The 22,765-nt window shown below is 37.5% G+C and overlaps 1 protein-coding gene across 1 annotated transcript; it reads right to left on the bottom strand.

The window, feature by feature from the left end:
• Nucleotides 1–845: 845 nt before the first annotated feature.
• Nucleotides 846–21,899, bottom strand: ralba (v-ral simian leukemia viral oncogene homolog Ba (ras related)). The gene is made up of 5 exons (XM_053626732.1): nt 21,770–21,899; nt 3,898–4,060; nt 3,033–3,241; nt 2,491–2,668; nt 846–2,400 (listed from the first exon to the last, which is right to left on the bottom strand). The coding sequence occupies exons 2-5, from the start codon at nt 4,009–4,011 to the stop codon at nt 2,278–2,280; spliced, it is 624 nt and encodes a 207-aa protein (XP_053482707.1). The 5' UTR covers nt 4,012–4,060; nt 21,770–21,899; the 3' UTR covers nt 846–2,277.
• Nucleotides 21,900–22,765: the final 866 nt, after the last annotated feature.

Below are 22,765 nucleotides of genomic sequence, written 5' to 3'. Positions count from 1 at the left end.
TTGCAGTTTAGATGACAGGATTTCAATAAGTTTTAAGCCATTGAAAATTACTTCTGTTTATGGTGCCTTCAGTCTTCACAAAAGCCTTTGACCACTAACCACAAAACAGCCTGCTAGACCTTGTTTGGTACTAAAAACGTCAGTGGTTTGCATGGCCAAAAAAAAAATCCAAGTTGTAGTTCCAATGATGCTTAGTGAAGTTCCATTGCTGCAGTTTGTGGGTTTCTCTCAGACAGTACATCTATTGCAAAACAACTCCAGCTTGTTCTTATAGAAGTTTATGTCAACAGAACTGAGAGATATTTTTATTAGCTACTTGTAAGTCTGATTATTCAGTTATAATTCATCTTCAGTTTGTTTACCAGGTCCAGGAGAAATCATTATACTTAAAAATCATCGGCTAAATCATGCTACGTGATACTAACAAAAGAGCAGCATTCAAGTGAATTTTAGATTCATTAAAAAAGTCATATAAACTATTGTAGGTTTTTTCCTCCATGTACTTTCAAGTCAAGAGCTTGTACCTTGAAGGCCCTCTGTGAGTGAACTAATTTTAGGCACTTCATGGATAGAGGAATGCCGTTGCTATGGGTTGCTAAGGAAGTTAGCTCTTGTAGAAACATACAATGTCTTGTAGACATGTACATGACCTTAAGCATGAAGTCCTGGGTCATTGTATTGGGAGAGATTTGTACAGTTACAGATAGGTGGAGAAAAATCCATATGCACGATGGTGCAATAAATCCCATCTAACCAACTTCTGCATGCATCTCTTTTTAAAGAAAACACGAGAGAGAACTTATATTAGCATGAGGCTCAGACTGTGTAAAGACCACACTGAGAAATACAACAAAGAACTGTTTATTTGGCAACATAATTCAAAGTATCTTGATTATCATCCACTGGAAAACAATCATAAAAATTGTATCCCATTTCTGAAAGGCCAGAACGTTTAATATAATATAAAACATCAATTTCAGCTATATCATTGGTGGACCTGTAGCACTCGATGTGTGTATCAGAATACTAAATAAAAGAAGCCACACAAATAAGGCCATTGAATGTTCAGTCAGACGTCATTGCTTTACTTATATTAGATTGGCACAAGTACTTATGGCACATTTATCCTAGCGGGGTTTGATGGTGGAAAAGGCAGCATACTTTCTACAAAAATATCTCAATAAAACTTAATCATCAAGGCAATAAGTTCCTAGCAGTGTCTATCCATGTGATATGCCTCTTTTTAAGTATTTATGTCAACCAGTGGGAGGCAGTGTAGATTCTCCTATGCCAAAACTGAGCTTATTTAGTGCCCCAAAGCTGACCAACATTTCAGCATCATTCCAAGCCCTTAAATTTCATAACTGCTGTTTACTCAGGAAGTAGTGTTGTTGAGTCTAACAGCATTTAATAGTCTTGTACTTTCCTCCACAAAATGTATCATTGGAGATTTGACTGAATAGGAATCAAACATTAGGAATACACTGCATTTTGGTACCATAAACACCATTTCGTCATCTAGCCTGCCAGACATAATGAAGTCAAGATTTAGTTGTTTTTTTTTTTCAACCATAAATCAGTAGGCTCATCTGTGTATACCAAGTTTAAAATAGATATTAATGCTCCCTAACAGTCATTTAGGTATACATTTTCAAAACTGGGGGCAGGAAATGCAAACATTTGCGTGTTGTAAAAGAATTGGCACTTTCCTTTAATCTGAGGAAAAATGTAGATGAGGATACCTCCACCGCCAACAAGTCTAGTACTTCTTGTTACTAATTTGTATACCTGAAATACCCTTAAAATATACTTCTAACAAGTATCACAGATGTACGGACGGAAGGACCCGAAAACATAACGGACTCCACCCCGTAGTGGCAGAGGGATAAAATATACATTTCTGAATAAACAAAACATTACTAGAAATGCATAGCCACAAATAAGGCTGCAAAATAATAACAATAAAAAAAAGAATAATAATTTCCTAGGAAGAGGCCAAAAGCAAGCTGTGAAATTAAGATAAATTACACCAGATAAAAAGCTTAGTGTTGGGCACTGGTTGATCACCTCCATGTTAGTCTTAAAGTGCTACAGTTTTTCTTCTCCTCACAAAGTAGCCACTGGTCATCAATCACTGAAAAATTATACTTTGCATGAAGAAAGGAAATATGAAAGGCCTTGACGGTGATGACCTGCCACTAATTATGGTAATAAAGAAAAATTGAAATGTTCCTTAGAGTAGAAAGTAGATTTGTTTATGGAAAGTGCATGTGGAGTTCAAAGTAAACAGCACCGTTCCTTGAAGCTCTTCTTGTTGTTCTTGTTCTTTCCTTTGCCATTTTTGTCCTTATTTTCTGACATCTTCTTGGCACGCACTTCCCTCATGAGGTCAAAAAATACCTTTGGAAGTAAACGGTTTAATTAATATATACTTAGACTGTCAGGTAAGAGTAAAACATACATGAGCAATATGTAACTACTCAGACAAACCTTATCTACATTGGCACGTGTTTTAGCAGAAGTCTCCACATACTGTACACTCCACTCCTCTGCTTTTCCTCTGGCATCATCCACAGACACCTGCCTGCGGTCTTCCAGATCAGACTTATTCCCCACCACCAGCAGTGGAATCTTATCCTCCTCGGATTTAACACGCAGAATCTGTTCCCTGTACACACACAAACACACACAAACACAATAACCCATCTAAGGGCATTTTCACACTATTCCCAAATACTAAGGTCTATAGCCAGGATGGATTCTGGGCTCATTTGATGGAGGGTGTCATCACAGGGTTGTTTTCTAATGGACGAATTCAAAAAGGGATCAATTGTGTCATTTTACATGTCATATCTGCTGACTGGTTTCCTGGACTGATCTCAGATTTGACCAAGTGTACCAAACTCATTGTGCAAACAGCTTTGGGCCTAAAAAATGTAAGTAAAAGCCTGAGTGTTTAAAGTCTTTCAAGTGAAATAGAGACTACATTATTCTCAAATCACAAGGGTGTGCTGTTGTGAGTTTATACTGACCTGAACTCTGCTGTGGCTGTGAAAGACTCTTGCTCGGTTATGGAGAACACAAGCAGAAAACCCTCTCCACTGCGGAAATAGTTGTCTCGGATGGCTGCGTAGTCTTCCTGTCCAGCTGTATCCAAAATATCGATCTGCACTTCCTCCCCATCCAGCACAACTTTTTTTCGGTAACTGTCCGCTTTCGTGGGCTCATAATCTTCAACAAACTGATGAGCAAAAAACAGATATTTAGGTCAAGGATTAACATTTCTGCAACATGTAAGTATTATATTTATATATTACACACACAATATGGCCAAAAGTATGTGGACACCTGATCACGCCCATATTTGGTTCATCAAACTGTTGACATAAAGCTGGAAGCATTACATTGTCTAAAATGTCTTTGTATGCCATAGCATTACAATTTCTTCACTGGATCGAAGGGGCATAAACATGTTTCAGAATGACAATGCCCCTGTACACAAAGCGAGGTTTGCCAAGGTTGGAGTGGAAATACTCTAGCGGCTTGCACAGAGCCCTGACCTCAACCCTTGTGAACTCCTTTGGGATGAACTGGAATGCCGACAGTGCCCCAGGCCTCCTCATCCGACCTCAGTACCCGATCTCACTAATGCTCTTGTGACTGAATGGACAAATCCCCACAGCCACACTCCAATACCTAGTGGAAAGCCTTCCCAGAAGAGTGGAGGTTATTACAACAGCAAAGGAAGGACTAAATCTGAAATGGGATGTTCAAGACGTACATATGGGTGTTATGGTCAGTTGTACACAAACTTCTGGCCATATAGTGTATGATCCTCAAATACCATATAATTTCCAAACATTCAGTATGACTTAGTGTTTCAACATAACTGCTCACCTCATCATACATGAACTGGAGTGTAAGGGCTGACTTGCCTACACCACCACTGCCCACCATGATGACCTTGTGCAATGCCAAGGAGCTCTGACTTTTCCCCTTGTTGGCTGCCATATCTGAATGCCTTTCTCAGCTACTCCACGCACACTTGATCGGATTCTACCTGTTGAGACACACACACATTTTGTTTTGCTGTTTAAAACCTGCTCCTATGAGTGAACAAAAGCATGCAATAGTGAACTAGGGTATGCAAGAGAGACGTGACTGTGGGGGGGGGGGGGTCGTGCAGCTGTGCACATTTTACATTCGCTTAATTAATATTCTTAATGAAAAACAAAACAACAACAAAACAGTACAATGACAAACCCGCTTATATTAAACATAAAACTTTTGAAACTAAATCTTCCATCATCGTCTTGTCAGTCAGCTCGCCTCACTCGTGCTAAATGAAATCTGATCTGTGCTGCAACTCGAAATCATTCGGCTCATGCTGAACTGAGCAGACACATCCAGTTTTTCCATTGTAGTGTTCGCTTTCTAACTGAACTAAATTATTTTTGTTATTATAAAAAAGCAAAACGACAGTGGAGACGGTGCCACAGTGGGCAAGTGATGTAATCGGTGTGCGGCCGAACACCATGTAACACCAGTAACGCAGAGAACACCGACTAGAGAACAAGCCTGGTATGCAATCTGAAAACACTTTCAATTTTAAACTCTTTGCTGGTTAAATGGGTGAAATGTTTTTCTCTGGAGATTTTTTAATAACATTGGGCCTCATTTATCAAGCTCATATTCATACAACCATATACACAAGAAATGTGGTATTCATGAAAAGCCTGTACATTTGGAAAAAAAAAACTTTGTATCCAACTTGTGCTCCTGAGTGTGTGTGTGTGTGTGTGTGTGTAACAAAAATCCATAACTTAAGACAAATAAAACTAATCAATTATGACAAAAGAAATGCCGTCAATGGGAGATTTAGTGCTTAATTTGACAAATTATTAAAGTGCACCTATCATGGTTTTTTCAAATATTACCTTTCATGTAGTGTGTTATATAGCTGTTTGTGAATGTAAAAAGTCTGCAAAGTTTTAAAAAGTCAAAGCGCATGATAAACGGGGTTATTGGCTCCAAAATAAGGAGCCGATTCTGAACAGCTGAAACGAGTCATTAGTAATTCCAGACTTACTTCCTGCACTAACCTACGTAGGTTTGTAAAAAAAAGCCCCGCCTCTGGTCTTCATCGCCTGCTCGCGAACACACCGAGTTGATGCTTGTTATGGTAGTGGGCATTTCCTTTTTGAAATAAGCTGACAGCAGTAGACCAATCACAACAGACTGGGATATCTGACCAATCAGAGCAGAGTGTGCTCTCTGAAAGGAGGAGTTTAGAATGAATGCTTTAGAACAGATCATTTAATGAGTCGTTTTTGACACTGGGGAAAAAAGGTGATGCTGCTATTTAAATTATAAGCACATTAAAGTGTTTTTGACCTTGGATGCATGTAAATCTATTGTATGAGACCTTTAAAACAAAATTAGGCATGTTTCAAACCATAATAGGTGCTCTTTAAATATTTTTTGGCACAGACACAAGTCAGCATGACTTCTACTTTCAACCTTTACCAATTCATTTTGTGCTTTAATGTTGTCACTACATGCAAATGAGCTGTGTCAGGAACACACTTGGCACTTTACGGGTGATTAACCTAGACATGAGAGTATGAAGAAAATCCGCATTTCTGAAACATTTGTAACTCCGGCAGAAAATTTGGGTTTGATTTGGCTTACACAAACTTTTACACACAACTTTACTAAAAGATTGATAAATGAGGCCCAGTGTTACATATATTAAAACATCACAAAAACCTCCAGGAATACATTCAATAATTATTTATTACTCCCCCCAAAAAAATAAATAAATAAAATAAAAAGAACTGATTGCATTTTTTATATAGGAACAGGCTCATGTTTACAAAAAAGGAAGATAATTTAGAGGAATTCTGTCATGTGACCTAAATCATGATAAAACCACACCTATTGATCAAAGACGGTGTCAATCTTTATCCCTGAATCATAATCAATCTAATATAAAAATATCAGAAATCAGTTAACTGCTTAAAGTATATTGCTTTAAAAAAATAGCCTTAGACGTGGAAGACAGGTAAAAAGTCGGATGTACAGGGTTAACACCCATTTTTTTTCTTCCTTATTTTACTTCTGTCATTTTTTTCACAGCTACTGAAACAGATATGACTCTTACACTGTGAGCTTTTTTCTTCCAAATCCCCAAAAGTAAACATGCTATTGATGATGTACACATTATTTTAACCTCATCTTATACACCGTCCTGTCTGACTCAATATCTCCCCTCCCCCCAATTCTTTTCTTATTGACTTCTGTGTGATCATAAAAAAAAAAAAAAATCTGCCCCTGGTATACAGCATCAATACACTGAAATGCCTACTAATATATTTTGAAATGTAGCAACAAACATTTAAATTATGGTTAAGTAAATTATTATTGTTTTGAGTTTAGAGTACTAGTGTACTTCTTTGAAGACACTAACGAGTACTCAAAGCCTGAAGCCTGAAAAATCTTGTTCAACCCAGCCCAACAAATTTTCCATGAGGATCTGACATGCTGTTCGAGGGATAAACAGAGAGTTGGTGGTTTCAAGGATGTGGTGTCCGGTGCCTATTTACACTGCTGCTCTTTACCCAGGAAAGAAGACCCTGATTCACTCCTTCCAGCTATTGTTCTTGGCAGTGTTGAAGTCATGAAGGACCTTACTAGGAAGCTGCATGCAGGAACACTGCACCAGAATTTGCTGCCTATGGCATTTTTGGTGCATGCTCACTATTCCTCACACACAGTCAGCACTAATTTTACAGGAACAAAAACATTTCTGGGTAGAGCCATGATCCAGCTCCCCACTAGCAGAATACTACAATTACACTCAGTATCTCTACACTTTGTACATAAACCTAATAGACATTAAAATCTGTACTGCTAATTTTGCTCTTTAATGGCAGACAATGGCATAAAATAGGACTGCCCCTATCAGGGAACACTCTATTAAAGAATGAACAGAGGGCAACAGTGTTGAAGTTGTGACCTTCATATGGCGCTTCATTACCTTCCCCTATGGCTATATGCCGCTGAAATATAAATGTCGCTGCCCTTCCCCCCGATAAAGGAATTCATTAGGATTCCCAGATTGCCAGAGGCTATGCAGCATGATATTCATCTTTCTCCCTTGCTCTCTCTCTCGCTCACACACATAGACACACAAACCCCTGAGTCTCTGTGAGAATTCAAGAGTCTGGTGGGATAAAAAATCATTCATGCTTATTGTCCACCTATTAAACCTGAGGCACAACTTTATATGCACTATTTTTGTGATGGCCTTTATTCAGTCTTCCTCCTTCTAATGTAGGTACATGCCAAAATAACCTGTTTAACCTCACACCCTCTTCTCTACCCAGAGATAGCAGTGACACTTGCTACAATGAAAATCACACGTCAATAGCTTAAGCAGACATAAAAGCAAGGACACACACAGCTAATCAGGTGACTGACTATGAAGTAAGAATACATCTACATACCATAAACCATAAATCAAAGCAATGCGTAACAGTATCAAAAAGAGAAGGAAATGAATATTTACATTTATTATTACTTTCCCAATGAATGAATGTAAATTACACCAAACATTATCCAGTTTGAAGTAACCCAATTTCTCAATTGTATTATTCACACACAAATGTTAAGGATGCGGTTTCAAATGACTGGGCAAAAAGACTGCTTACATCAAAACAACAAAAAGAACATGTGTAAAGTTTGACTGGCATCCCATGTATTCCTGCTTCATGCCCAGTATAGACTAATGGTCCACTGTGACCCTGACCAGGATAAAGCAGTTACTGAAGCTGAATGAATGTTAAAGGTTTTAGCATGAAGCACTGACATTTATTCCCAGGATAAAACTGAGAATTAAAGCACTTTTCACTATGCCCTGAAGTTATAAATTATCACCGTGCACTTTATTAGGAACACCTGCACATTCATGCAGTTATCTAAAATCAGCCAATCACGTAGCAGCAGCGCAATACGAAAAATCATGTAGATACAGGTTAAGAGCATCAGTTAATATTCATGGCAAACATTAGAATGAAGAAAAAGTGTGATTCCTGTGACTTTGATTGTGGCATGGATGTGTCTAATAAAGTGGACGGTGTGTGAATGAATGTGTGTATTTCTATATGATCGTATCAAAACTGTAGCCATAATCCACTGATCTGTTCAGAACAAAATATAACGTGCTGGAAAACCAGCTGGTAGTGAATCAAGACAAGTCTTCCGGGCCCGACATTATTACAGTGATGGACAGGAGTGAGCCGAGTAGGGACATTGTAGCTTACCAAAACCAGCTCAATCCCTGTTCTCAAGCCTAGTCTGGCTCAATGATGAACTAAACATTCCAAGGATGCCTGTTAAACCTGATAAAAACAAAATGGTCATGAATGGAATCCAGTTTAGATGGTAAGGTGCATCTATAAAGATCTATTAAGATCTTTGAAACAGTTGCTGTCCCTTTTGTTTGTCTGACTTCCATTAAAGAAAAGTACATAATAAATAAATGCACACAAATTCTTATTCTTGAAAAACAAATGTTTTTCATTTTCTCTCAGTGCTCAGGCACTCAGTTTTTACCTTTACCCGTTTTCCTGGGGTACAAATATGAGGTTGTAAAATCCTGATGTCATCCTTTACCATGGGAAAACCCAAAAAAAGGTCAACACAAAAGAGACCGATTGGTGCTGATCTCCACAAATCAGATGATGTATACATAATCATTATACATAAGAAATCCCCTTAAAAATCCCCTTAAACACAATTAGGGCCATAACAAAAAAGTCACTTTCCAAGAATTGGACGCATGAGCAGTCTATACCCCCTCAGAGTGAGGAGGATGGAGAAGGAAACAAAACAACAACAACAAAAAAAGAGCACGCAACACAGTTTTAGAATTGCACAGTATAGTTTATTCTTGTTGCAATCCCTTCCGCTGAGCATCTTACAAAATTTCTTGTACTTACAGTACAAGAAAAATTGGCATTGTGTTGTGGTCAGATCAGAATCAAACTTTTTGCTCATGCACATCATCATGGTGGGAAAAAAGGAACTGCATTCATGGAAAATCCTCTGAAACCCCATTGTAGAATAAAATGATGGATTAGTGATGCTTTGGGGCTGTTTTGTGGCTTAGGGTCCATGAGATTTTGTGAAAATGAATGGCATCACGAATTCTGCTAAGTACCTGGATATTTCAGCCTAAAACATGTTTGCCTCTAACAGGGGGTTCAGAGATGGCCAGAGATGCATCTTTTAACAAGAGGATGAACCAATTCAGCACAAAAATGGTTTAACAAACAAAACCAATTTTGCAATGACCTTACTGATTCCCACTGAAAAACTGTGGTCTGAATTGAAGAGGGAAGTTCATATTCACAAATGTGCAAATATAAAGGACCATAAAATGTTCTGAAGGTGGAGTGGGCCAAGATTCTACAAGTGCCCGCAAAACAAAAACCTTTTAAATAAATCTATACAACATCCCTGCACGTTTGAGCTCAAACTCCTACTGAATGCATGTCTTATTTTCGATAGTAATTTTTGCGTGTTTTCATGAAGGCTGCCGATATTTTTGGAGGGCACAGTACAAGCTGTGCAGAGCGGAAGTATCTGAGGGAACCAGATGGATTTCTCTTCATTTAGCTGGCTTGTATGAAACTTCCTGATCAAAATGATGAAGAAAGCAGCAGCAGAACTGGGCTAAGGCCCCTCAGCATTAACATCCTCTTTCTAATCTGTATCAAGGGGCAAAATTCCATTTTGCCTGATGTCACATCCCCTCTGACTAGTAGGAAAGAATACACAGTACCAAGATCGTAGTCAGGTCTTTGTACAACTTGGACAAGTAGTCATGTTAGTTCTAATAGATGCAGGAGTTACATTACAGAACCTTTCCAGTTTCAAATCCAGTTCCAATAAGGCTACAGAGATGAATCAATCAGTACGTTTACATGGACAACAATAATCCAATATTAACCCGATTAAGACGATACTCTGATTAAGAAACTACCATGAAAACAGCAATTTTTAATTACCTTAATCCGAATTAGGTCATACTCGAAGTAAACACAAATCGAATTAAGACATGTGGAGTACTCCTGTTTTAGTCGCATTATCGATGTGTATTACGGACATGTCAACACCTTAATCACACTATTAACACCGTGTGAGAGTTTTCACCGCATTTTGCAACAGGACACGATCACACACGGCAGTGCTCAACCGTTTTATGGCAAACGAGAGCACGGCCGTGTCCCAAACCGCGTATTTACCTACTATAGGCCTGTAGTAGATGAAATACATGTATCTCGGCTTACTATATAGAAGGTAAGTACGCGGTTTGGGACGCAGCCCAAGGCTTCAAGCAGTCGTCTAATTGCATGTATAGCATGACAAATAATTAACTACACTTGAAGCGTTCATAAAAAATTAAATAAAAACACCCAAAACCGTATACGGTACCATAACGAAGACAAACTATATGTCGATACGTGAAATTCTGGAGGGACGTCGGACGGCGTGGTGCGGTGGCGTAATGACGTGCTGTTAATCGAACTATGTTCTATAACATGTAAAATGGGAACATGACTGGAGTATTCTAAAAGCGACTCATGTAAACACCTTAATCACAATATTGTCTTACTCAGAATAATGTCAATAATTAGATTATTGCTGTCCATGTAAACATAGTCATTGACTACATTTACATCGACAGCATTAATCTAAATATTGACCTTACTCTGAGTAAGATAATAATGTGATTAAGGTGTTTACATGAGTCGCTTATAGAATACTCCTGTCATGTTCCCGTTTTACATGTTTTAGAACATAATTAGATTAACAGCACACTTCATTACGTCACCGCGCCACGCCGTCCGACGTTCTCTCCAGAATTTCACGTATCGACATACAGTTCGTCTTCATTATGGTACCGTATACGGTTTTGGGTGTTTTTATAAAACAATTTTTACGAACGCTTTAAGTGCAGTTAATTATTTGTCATGCTATATGTGCTAATAGACAACTGCTTGAAGCCGTGGGTGTGTCCCAAATCGCGTACTTACCGTCTATATAGTAGCCGAGATGCATGTATTTTTCCCCACTACAGGCCTATAGTAGGCAAGTATGCAATTTGGGACGCGGACGAACTCTCTTGTTCGCCGTAAAACGTAAAACTGCAGTGTGTGATGTCTGTAATACACGTCCATAATGCGACTAAAACAGGAGTATTCCACCTGTCTTAATTCAATTATTGCTTACTTCGATTATGACCTTAATTAGATTAAGGTAAGTAAAAATTGCTGTTTACATGGTAGTTTCTTAATTAGAGTATGGTCTTAATCGGATTAAGAGTGGATTATTGTTGTCCACGTAAACGCAGCTATTGAGGACTGATACGAACATGGAAAATTATTATTTAATTTGGAGCATCCATGTTACAAACAGCTGAAAACTGTGTGGGAATTTAGTGACTAGCACTGATAATTATGGCTGACATGCTGCTATCAAATTACAGTGTACACAGAAAGAGTTTAAGCAAGTCAGCATAATCCCGATTTTCATAATAGCTTCTTCAAGCAATGTTTCGATTTTAGAGCTAAACACTGGGATTCTCATTTTTACCACACACACACCTCTATTACAAAGCACAGTGGTTCACATCAGAACAAAATAACAAAATAAATAAATGCTCAGGACCTTGCACTGGTGACTTTCTTTACTGAATACTAACCATCTTGGGCTGGACAGAGTGAGCTCATTTAAGGAATGCATTACTGAATTAGGATGCTATGGCTTTCTGTACAGTATGTTTTTCCCCATAGTCTCTACAGAATGCATTTTTCATTATGATTTGAATAAAGAGCAAACCACATTTTAAGAATGATGAATTCAGAAACCTAAGTAAATTCAAAAGGTTCATAAAATGTTTTAGGGCTGGGCAATATGATGACATATTATGAAGATGCTGCAATAAATAACTTCACAATATATTTTTAGGAGATATTGCAGGAATGGCTAGTGCAGGAGATGATTATGCACTCTCCAAAGCAGAACTCACACTAGCACATGTATCTCTGTCACTGTGCCCTGAAACTAGAGATGCATCAACGGGCCAACAAGGAAGGTGATTAAAGAGAAAAGCAGCAAACATTTATAGTCAGAAAAATAGTTGAGGTGTAAACACATCGACGTACAAGCCTGTGGACTTATTGTGTATCAGATGTACAAATCATGGTTTCCACATCTCCAAGAGGCTGAAAATTCCACTGTCTCAATGGATGTATCAGTCATTTATTTCCCTGATGCGTGTAAGTGAGCATCTTGCATCGTGTTAAGAAACTGTTGCCATTCTTACCAGATTTTTGCATATAGTCATATTTTACATTAGTGTTAATGTATTGATCATTTTCAATAGTTATTGGTAACATGATTTTAGGAATGTTTCAAGTGTATTTAAATTCACTTTTTTTTTTTTAAACCATTTAAGCTGAATCACTCTGGCTTAGTTACATATCTACAAGCAAACCCTCGGCTTACAGATTGAGGATGTAACAGCACTAAAATTAACCACCTTTCCTCTGTGATCACCAAATCAAACATTTCTTTCCAGAGTGCTTCACAAGTTACACTCAGAAACATTTCCAAGTTTGCAGGGAAGCCTCCTGTAAGCAGCCTATACTGACATGTCAATAGAGTATAATTTGTTAAAGATCCTTCCCTCCCTCTAACACAACCCTCTACACCCCACACATGCTTGCAAACTAAAAATTTAAAAACCACTGAAGATACATTTGAACAGCCAATAACAAACCTGATAAGATTACCTACATATCATCTCTTATCTATGACTTGACATACTGCATAGAATACAATACTGCTTTTAATAACATTTGGCTTGACATTATTACTGCTTTTAATTATATTTGGCTTGACAGATGACATATCTGAATTAGGTTGCTTGTGGTCTTTGAAGGGATCTGACCTTCCAGTAATCTTTTATCCAGCTTTTTTAATCACTTTTCCCCTCCAATTCTCTTGAATGGGATGTTCTTTTAAAAGGGGCACAATTCGTTCAATTCTCAAGCTATAACCACCAACATTCACATGATCAAACCTGAGTACACCAGTACCGGTCATGCCAAATTGCAGACAGATCACACTCGTCCTTCTCTTTCTATCCATCCTTCTTTCTTCCCCCATTCATTTTAATAGGGGACAGCTAGAGTGGGTGCGGTCAACGCCACGCTAACCTAGAGCATAAATAGTCCAAATTCACTTTTGCCCCTAAAATCCTTATACTTTCACCAAGAAACTCCATTCAAACTTTAAAATGTTAAGCTACTCTCCTTATCTAAAATAATTCATATATAATTAATATTTAATCATTAAAAAAAATATTTTTCAAGTTATCAGTGTTTGTTTGGCACTAGGGCATGTCAATAGTCCCATTCACTTCTGTGTAAAATCTGGCACCATAAATCACCCAATTCCCACACAATCTACATATTTTTGCCTCAAATCAATCAGCAAAGTCTCATTACACAAACATGTCACGAGTTGAGTGACTTGGTGAATATGTTCTGAGTTTTTAATATTTGTTTGAGTGCAATGAACTCACCCAATGATAGTACACAAATAGCCAGTTAGTTAAGAGTTCTGGAATGTCAGTGTCTGTCTGTATGTCTGTCTGTCTGTCTCACACACACTTTGATAAAGACAGCCATTTATCCTCAAAATTAATGATGTCTATTCAATCACATGCATAAATACCAATATGCCTGCTAACTGCCACAAAACCCAAAAATAAAAATCCAATCTTTAAACATTTTAACACTTTAACACAGCCTTTAGCCTTTTAACTTTTACATGCCTAACATTTCATATCAACATTTTAGCAACCGGGTTAGCATAGCAGCATTTTATCATTTTAATGCTATAACATTCAAACATTTATAAATATTTTTAACATTGTAGACTTTACATATTAGAAACTTTTATAAACTACCATGCCTGCCACAAAACCTAAAAAAGAAATATCGTTTCACATGTACTGTCTCAAGTCAGGGCACTGGTCATACTGACCTGCTTATTTGTTGTATATGCATCTCTCATTCTTCCCATAGACTACCATTCATATTCTACCAACTGCATAGCAACCACACATAGTATCTATCTACCAATCAATAAATCAGGCATACACAAGCTTGTATGTAACAAAAGGATGTTTCACTTCATCTGTCCATTCACCCTTAGAAATGTATTCACAAACATACTCCATTTTTTGTTTGTTACATTTTTAAAACTTTTTTAAAAAAATTAATTAACCCTTTCTTCAATAAGAACAAACTATTTTACATTTTATCCTTATAACATTTTAAAACTTTTACTGTTTAAACTAACTTTGTCAAGGCAACGGGAGGTTTACTCTAGTTCATCATGCTTCTAGTTGATTGAGAGTCAGCTGACTTGTCAGTGAGCCTGGGTATAGGATTCACCTGTACAATTAAATGGCTTGCCTTTGTGCAATTAATCAAGATTTTGCAAATATTAATGTGAAAATGGGTCAGTGCTGAACCAATTTAGCATATCATCCAATACTCAGAGCTCAGATATTTAAGTTTGGGCAATATGAAAGGTATCCATATTATGATAAATAATGCCACAATACATTTTTCTGCAATACTATCACTATCAAAATATCCTTTCATAACACGGTGCTATTATTTTAGTACAATTATAAACTCTGATTCTAAGCATCTGATGTTAAATTTTGTACTGAATCTTTAAATAGTAAAAATGTAACTATTGGTTTTTTTCCCCTGCATTTCAGGGTTTCCTAATGTAGATGTTAAATACTGCAGCAAAAATAATAGTCTGGCAACTAAGCATTATTTTTTAATTATACTATGCTTACTGCCATAGTCAGCATTACCGCTGTTACAAAGTGTTCGGCTGCACACCGATTACATCACTTGCCCACCACTGTCGTTTTGCCTTTTTATAATAATAAAAATAATTTCATTCAGTTAGAGAACGGACGCTAGGGTTAAAAACTGAACGCGTCTGCTCAATTCAGCATGAGCCGAATAAGTCAGAGTCGCAGCACAGATCAGCAGGAGTCAGATTTCATTTATCACGTGATGAGTGAGGCGAGTTGACTGATAAGAGTTAATAAACCAGTCTTATTCGTTTTGTTAATAAAAGTTCTATGTTTAATATAAGAGAGTTTGTCATTGGACTGTTTAGTTGTTGGTCTTTCATTAAAAAAATTAACGAACCCACCATTCAAGCAACTGCTGCTAATTCAATAGCAAAAGTGAAATGCGCACGGCTGCATGGACATTCAGAAAAAAGCAAGGGTGAAACCCCCCCTCACCTTTCCTCCCGGTATTACCAATGATGTCACACATTGATTGACCGATGGGGAAATTTCTCAACATTACATCCCTAAATTATTCACATTTCATGAAAAGCAAACACACTGAATCCAATTAACAGTGCACATTCATGGTCACCCACAATGAATCACAGTTAGTAGTGACACATGAGGCCAGGAATTAAGGCTCTGCTTCATCCTCTTTCACATATCCCATGCAGTACCCTCTTAACCTAGAACCTCACCATCTCACCTTCAAATACACCATCAAACAGACTCCATTACACTGCACTAAACTCAGGAGGTGAGCTGAATAAGCTTATTTACAGTTTCATTTTGTCAGTTCAAATAAGCCTATAAACATTGCCTTAAGATTAGAAAATGACTACATTTTTACAAGAGTGAAGAGGGAAATGAACATAATCCTGAATTTAGGATAAGCCCTTCCAAACAAAAAACAGAATTCTCATGAGAACTTTAGTAGTGATTTTTTTTCTTAATTCTTTCAAGAGTCAGAACCTTACATTCGCTTTGAAAGACAGAAAAGAAAAGAAAAAAGTTTGCATGCTGAGACATGTAACAAAATACCTGTGAAGGAAAGAGGAAGCAGAAGATAAACAGAGTGAATGGTAAGAGGCTGGGTGTCACGCTCGACCATAAAGAGTAGTGGAAGTACTTTTCTCATGTTTCTCTTCCTAGCCAGTCTTACGTCTAAACTGAAGTAAATCAGATCTGGAGAATCAATTTTGGTATCCAAAAAAAAGCAGGGGGAATACAATGCCTAAAATGAGGTTACTACTGGTCAAACTATATGAATGTCATGGGATAGAATACAATTCACAGTCATAAAGATCTTTCATGCAAGTAAGTGTTGTGGAAATTTTTGGGTCAGCGGCAATTTTATGACATAAGTTCTCACATGGTATGGGTAATCGAATCAGGGAAACACTACTGTTTACACCACTGGTTCCACTCATGTTAGACAGCTGACTAAGTGACTAATGAAGAGCAAGACATTGTGTATTAAAGCTTATTGTATTACATTTCTGAAAATCCACCCAACACAACTGATCTGTTTAGCTGAGCAATAAAAAAAAAAGAAACAATTTTAATATAACTGCACCTCATTATTTTGTGATATACAGTGGCAAGAAAAAGTATGTGAACCTTTCGGAATTTCATGGTTTTCTGAATAAATTTGACATAAAATGTTATCTGATCTTCATCTAAGTCAAGGGTATTGACAAATATAATGTGTCTAAAATAATAACACAAAATAAATTCTGATCTTTCGTGTCTTTATTGAGAACAACCAAAAAAAACCTCATAGTGCTTGTGGAAAAAGTATGTGAACCCTTGAGTTAATAACCTCAAAAAAGCTATTTGGAGTCATTGAACCCAAAACACCAGAGCAAGTCCACAACAGAATGGCTTCAGAAAAACAAAGTCTGCGTTTTGGAGTGGCCAAGTCAGAGCCCAGACCTCAACCCAACAGAGATGCTATGGAATGACTTGAAGAGAGTCATACACATGAGATGTCCAAAGAATATGCCAGAGCTAAAGCAGTTCTGTCAGGAAGAATGGGCTAAAACACCTCCTGAATGATGTGCTGGTCTGATCCACAGCTACAGGAAGCTCCTGGTTGAGGTTATTGATGCCAAGGGGGGTCAACCAGTTATTAATTGTAAGGGTTCACTTACTTTTTCCACTGCCAGTTTGAATGTTGAATGAGTGTGTTCAATAAAGACATGAGGGATCAGAATTTATTTTGTGTTATTATTTTAGGCACATTATATTTGTCAATACCCTTGACTTAGATGAAGATCAGATCACATTTTATTACAAATTTATTCAGAAAACCATGAAATTCCAAAAGGGTTCACATACTTTTTCTTGCCACTGTACTATGATTTAGAGCATGTGTGAAAAGTATCTAGTTCTCAGTTCAAATCTCCGGTTCCTAAAGAGCATCAAAGAGACCTTCCATTTAAAAAATGATTGTTTTCCCATGTACGCTAGTCAGCATTTGGTCATTAAAAACAACTGGGACTTCCAACATGGGTGTGCTTGTTTTCAGGATACAGCTGCACGCGTAGATAAACGCCACCTACAAGTTAAACAAAGCCAGGCCACATGTAGCTTCCATGAGGATGTATATGTTGCTGCTGTGAATGAGAGTACTCATCACAATATGACTAGAGCTGCAACAATTAATCGATAAAAAAATCTAATCGTTGTCAACGAATCTCTTTACCGATTTATCAGTCTGCGCACGACATGCGGCATATTTACTCATTACATGCTTCGGAGAGTGAATACTAAAGTTGTATCCCAAATGACATACTATTCACTTATACTATGCACTCTACCATCTAGTGAATGAAGTTTAGAAGGGTAGTATCATCTCAAATGGAACACTAGCGGGTTTGTTTTTACTAACCAGAAGTATAAGCTGCTTCCCAGTCAATGGCACATGACGACAAACGCACGTAATGTAATGCAGTGTAAGTAAGATTTTATTATTAATTTAGGACTGTAGTTTAATTATCAGTGCTTTCTTGTCGATCCATTACAATAATGCATAAATACTTATAATTTAAACTAGATTTTATTTATTTTTTAAAAATGGTACTGAAAGTTTGCCCCCCGCCCCCGATAATTTTTCATTTATTTTTTTTAATCAGCAGATTCATCGATTGTGAAAATAATCGTTAGTTGCAGCCCTAAATGACACCAAGTTCCTTAACCTTAACTCACTTTTCATGTAAGCTGTCTCATGTCATACAGCACCCTCCAATAATATTGGCACCCTTGGTAAATATGAGCAAAGAAGGCTGTGAAAAATTGTCTTTGTTGTTTAACTGTTTGTTCAAAAACTTCACAAAAATACTCTGCGCTCACGGATATCAAACAATTGCAAACACAACACAGGTTTATAAAAAAAAATCTTTGTTAAATATAGGTGTGCATAATTATTGGCACCCAAAAAAATATATTTGCAGTATATTCCAATTAATATTAAAATAATAATAATTGTTAGCACACCTTGGTAACTAGGAACAGGGGTATAAATATGAGGTAACACACAGGCTAAATTCCCTTAGTCATTCATAACAATGGGTAAGACCAGGGAATATAGCTGTGATGTTCAGCAAAAGGTTGTTGAGCTTCATAAAATGGAAAGTGGCTATAAGAAAATAGCACAAGCATTGAAAATGCTCATTTCCAACATCAGGGCAATAATTAAGAAGTTCCAGTCAACTGGAAATGTTATGAATTAACCTAGAATTGGACGCATGTCTATATTGTCTCAAGGCACTGTGAAGAGGATGGTTCGAGTGGCCAAAAAATCTCCAAGAATCACAGCTGGAAAATTGCAGATGTTAGTTGCGTCTTGGGGCCAGAAAGTCTCCAAAACTACTATCCGAAGTCACCTATATCACCATAAGTTATTTGGAAGGATTTCAATAAAAAAAAAAAAGACTACTCTCATCCAGAAACAAACTCAGGTGTCTTCATTTTGCCAGACACTACTGGAACTTAAAATGGATCGGGTTCTATGGTCAGATGAAAGTAAAATTAGAGGTGGTTTTAGCACACACAGAAGAGGTAGCCATATGGAAAAGTACCTTATGTCCACGGTTAAATATGGTGGTGGCTCTTTAATGTTTTGGGGCTGTTTTTCTGCCAGAAAACCTGGACATTTTGTTAGGATACATGGCATCATGGACTATCAAATATCAACAGATATTAAATGAAAACCTGACTGCCTCTGCCAGAAAGCTTTAAATTGGGCCATGGCTGGATCTTCCAGCAGGACAATGATTCAAAACATGCATCAAAATCACCACAAAAATGGTTTACTGACCACAAAATCAAGGTCCTGCCATGGCCATCCCAGTCCCCTGACTTGAAACCCATAGAAAACCTGTGGGGTGAACTGAAGAGGAGAGTCCACCAGCGTGGATCTCGAAATTTGAAGGATCTGGAGAGATTCTGTATGGAGGAATGGTCTCAGATCCCTTGCCATGTATTCTACAACCTCATCAGGCATTATAGGAGAAGACTCAGAGCTGTTATCTTGGCAAAGGGAGACAGCACTAATTATTGATTAAACGGGTGCCAATAATTGTTGCACACCTATATTTAACAAATATATATTTTGTGATTGTATTTTGTTTGCAATTGTTTGATAACCATGAGAACAATGCATGTGAGAATTTTTGAATAAAGAGATCAAAAGGTTAAATAATAATGACCATTTATCACAGCCTTCTTTGCTCATATTTACCAAAGGTGCCAATATTAGTGGAGGGAACTGTATTTTTTTTTTTTTTTTTTTTTTTTCAAATTGATTTGCAATTGAGGTGATAATTTTATGTAGAGGTCTGCCAAGTTTCATACTTAAATGCATTTCAAGACTAACGCTCTCTTAACAACGTAGGCACACAGAAACGGCTTTAAAACGTCACTATAGACATGTTGTGTATTAATAAGAATATAAAAAGTTCAAGCAGTCATTTAAGTGACGCAATCCGATTTCCGTGTTCGCATAATCTATCAGTCAGTTTGAAAATGTGTGTCATCTGTGCTTGACTGTGTATGTGCACACTGCTCTACATCAGCACATTCTGTTAACTAATTGAGGTGTTTTCCGAGCTACCCCCTGACTCTGTAAACATTAAACTTTCTAAATGTCATAACCAAAATCAGTTATGTGCTACACAAATTGGAAATAAAACAATCATGGAGAATGTAATATCAATTAGAAGGGCAGTGGTAGCTCATTTGTTAAGACATTGGACTACTGATCGGAAGGTTGTAAGTTCAAATCACAGCACCACCAATCTGCCCGTGCAGGGCCCTTCAGCGAGGTCCTTTACACTCAACTGCTCAGTTTAAAAAAAATTAGATAAATGTAAGTCACTCTGGATTAGGGAGTCTGCCAAATGTTGTAAATGAGTATCATTTGAAGAATTGTGAAGGTTTATATTCATTAGTGCATTAAACTTTAGGAGCATTTCTTGAACCAGAAATGCAAGAGCAAATAATATATACAGAATGTATACTAAAGAACAAAATCTGTATATTTACACTTGGTTGAGTTTATGTATATGAGTGGGGGAAAAAATGCATATGTTAATGATTTCACTTGAGCCCTGAACCTATTATTGCTGTTTACTGAAGCACATCAATTGACCTTGGTTCATTTCCCACAATAACTGATGATGCAGAACAACTGTTAAACAGTCAGTGCATATGGGAAAAGGTTAGATCTACACCAAAATAACAATCCATTAAAAGACCCAATATGGAGATATGGTGTAGGAACACATGGGGTTCCTTTCCCGAGCGGATAAAAACAGGAAAGGATAGAAATGTGCATAAAATAGCTTGGTCATTCTAGGGATTAGAACGTTAAAATGCATGAATACTTGAAGTAAAATGTTTACAGGCTTGGCAGTTAAGGCTCTGGGTTACTGAGCAGAAGGTCTGGGGTTCAAGCCCCAGCACTGCCAAGCTGCCACTGTTGGGCCCTTGAGCAAGGCCCTTAACCCACTCTGCTCCAGGGGCTCTGACCCCAGCTTCCTGACATGCTGGCATGCGAAGAAAAGAGTTTCACTTTGCTGTAATACATATGTGACCAATAAAGACCAACATTATCAAACAGATTTTTGATAAAAGGTGCATGCAGACCAACCTGTTCACCTTTTTCCGGTTTCGATGTTACATTAGATAAGAGGACAAAGGCGCATTAAACTTACTTATATTAACTCAAGAAAGTTCAGAAAGTGAAGGCGTGACAGAGAAAAAGGTTACTGAGCTGAACAATGATTTTCTTAACATGCAAAGATGAGCAAAAGCAGGCTGCACACGTCAAGACTGTCTTTAACCACGCAATAACAAACACATACTGTAGATTTATTAATGCCATACCATAGACATGACACAGGAAACGCGCTAGTTAAACAAACAGCTGTCTCTAAAGTCTCCCAGTTAACAGTTCCGCAATTCTTCAACATTTCAACACACACTCGTCTCTTTAATATCAGTAAACCATTTCGGAGACTGAATGAGGTGCCGGTTTAGCTGGGTAGAGACTTTACCACCACCAATAACACACAATCATAACAACAAAATACTCAGTTCAGGCCCACTTCTAATCACAGCATACTGACATCTTATTGTTTTGTTATTTATTTTTATTATTTAAGTTTCCAGATATTCGCCTAAGTAAGCTGGTACCTCGGAGTAGTATTTAATGTCATGTAGATCAAACACACAGATGCATTAATTAAACACAAAATAATCGAAATTCTTGATTAAAATGAGTCTTTTTATGCAAAAGCTTACCACACACTGTCTTGATCCTCTCCACTGTCGTAATGTTATCTTTTTACATGCATTAATCGTGTGTTCAAAGGCACACAGCTCAGGTCCTACATCAGAGAAAGCTGCTAGCCCTGATAGCCCGACCCCACCCTCCTGCACGAGGAAGAGCGGAATCTAAACCGGATGTGGCGTCATGATGTCTCACATGCCGAAATCACACTCTACCATAGGTGGCGTATTGTAAATGTATCGTAATGAACTCTTGAGCAGTGCAATGTATGAATTTTGGGTGGTGGCCAACTTTTTTGCAACGCCATTGAAATAATGCCTTGTGTCAGTTAAAGTGTGTTTGTTGTGGTGTGTTCCTACAGCTCAGTTGTATACAGTTAGTTGGTGCCAAGTAAAGCCAAAAGGCTTTTCAGTGAATAGAAACTGTCTTGTGACTCCAGTCTTATTTTGAGATGGGCCTGGAGGATTACTGAAAAACCTCAGGCTTTTCACACTACTGCAGTATTGGGACATGTTCAAAACAGACTCAGAGACAGCCGTTAGACTACTGAATGACCATACTTTGCAACTGGACCAAAATATTAACTGCATATTTCACATATTGCACATTACCATGTTCTGTAGTGTATACTGTAGACTGCTTACTCTTACTTACCCACCCACCTGTTTAAACATACTACTATGCATATATTTATATTACTGTTGTCTTTATATCACTATGCACTGCTATCATTATAATTCTTATACTATACTGTACAGTTCAATATACAGGTCTTTTTTTTAACCTTTGTATTTTATTTGCCATTGCATGTACGTGTTATTTAATTTGCTGGTTTTTTGTTGTTGTTGTTACAGCTCTGCAACTTAAGAATGTTTGTGTAAACTGTGACATGGCAATAAATCAAAATGAATGTATAGTGCCCCCTGCTGGAGACTGTAGCATATCAGAAAAAAATGACACTACTCTGTCAGTAGTATAGCCTACTGGTTCAAGTGCAACTCGAAGGT

This window comes from Ictalurus furcatus, chromosome 6 (genome assembly GCF_023375685.1).
Source record: "Ictalurus furcatus strain D&B chromosome 6, Billie_1.0, whole genome shotgun sequence".
Lineage (NCBI taxonomy): Eukaryota > Metazoa > Chordata > Actinopteri > Siluriformes > Ictaluridae > Ictalurus > Ictalurus furcatus.
This window is presented reverse-complemented; position numbering and strand designations above follow the sequence as displayed.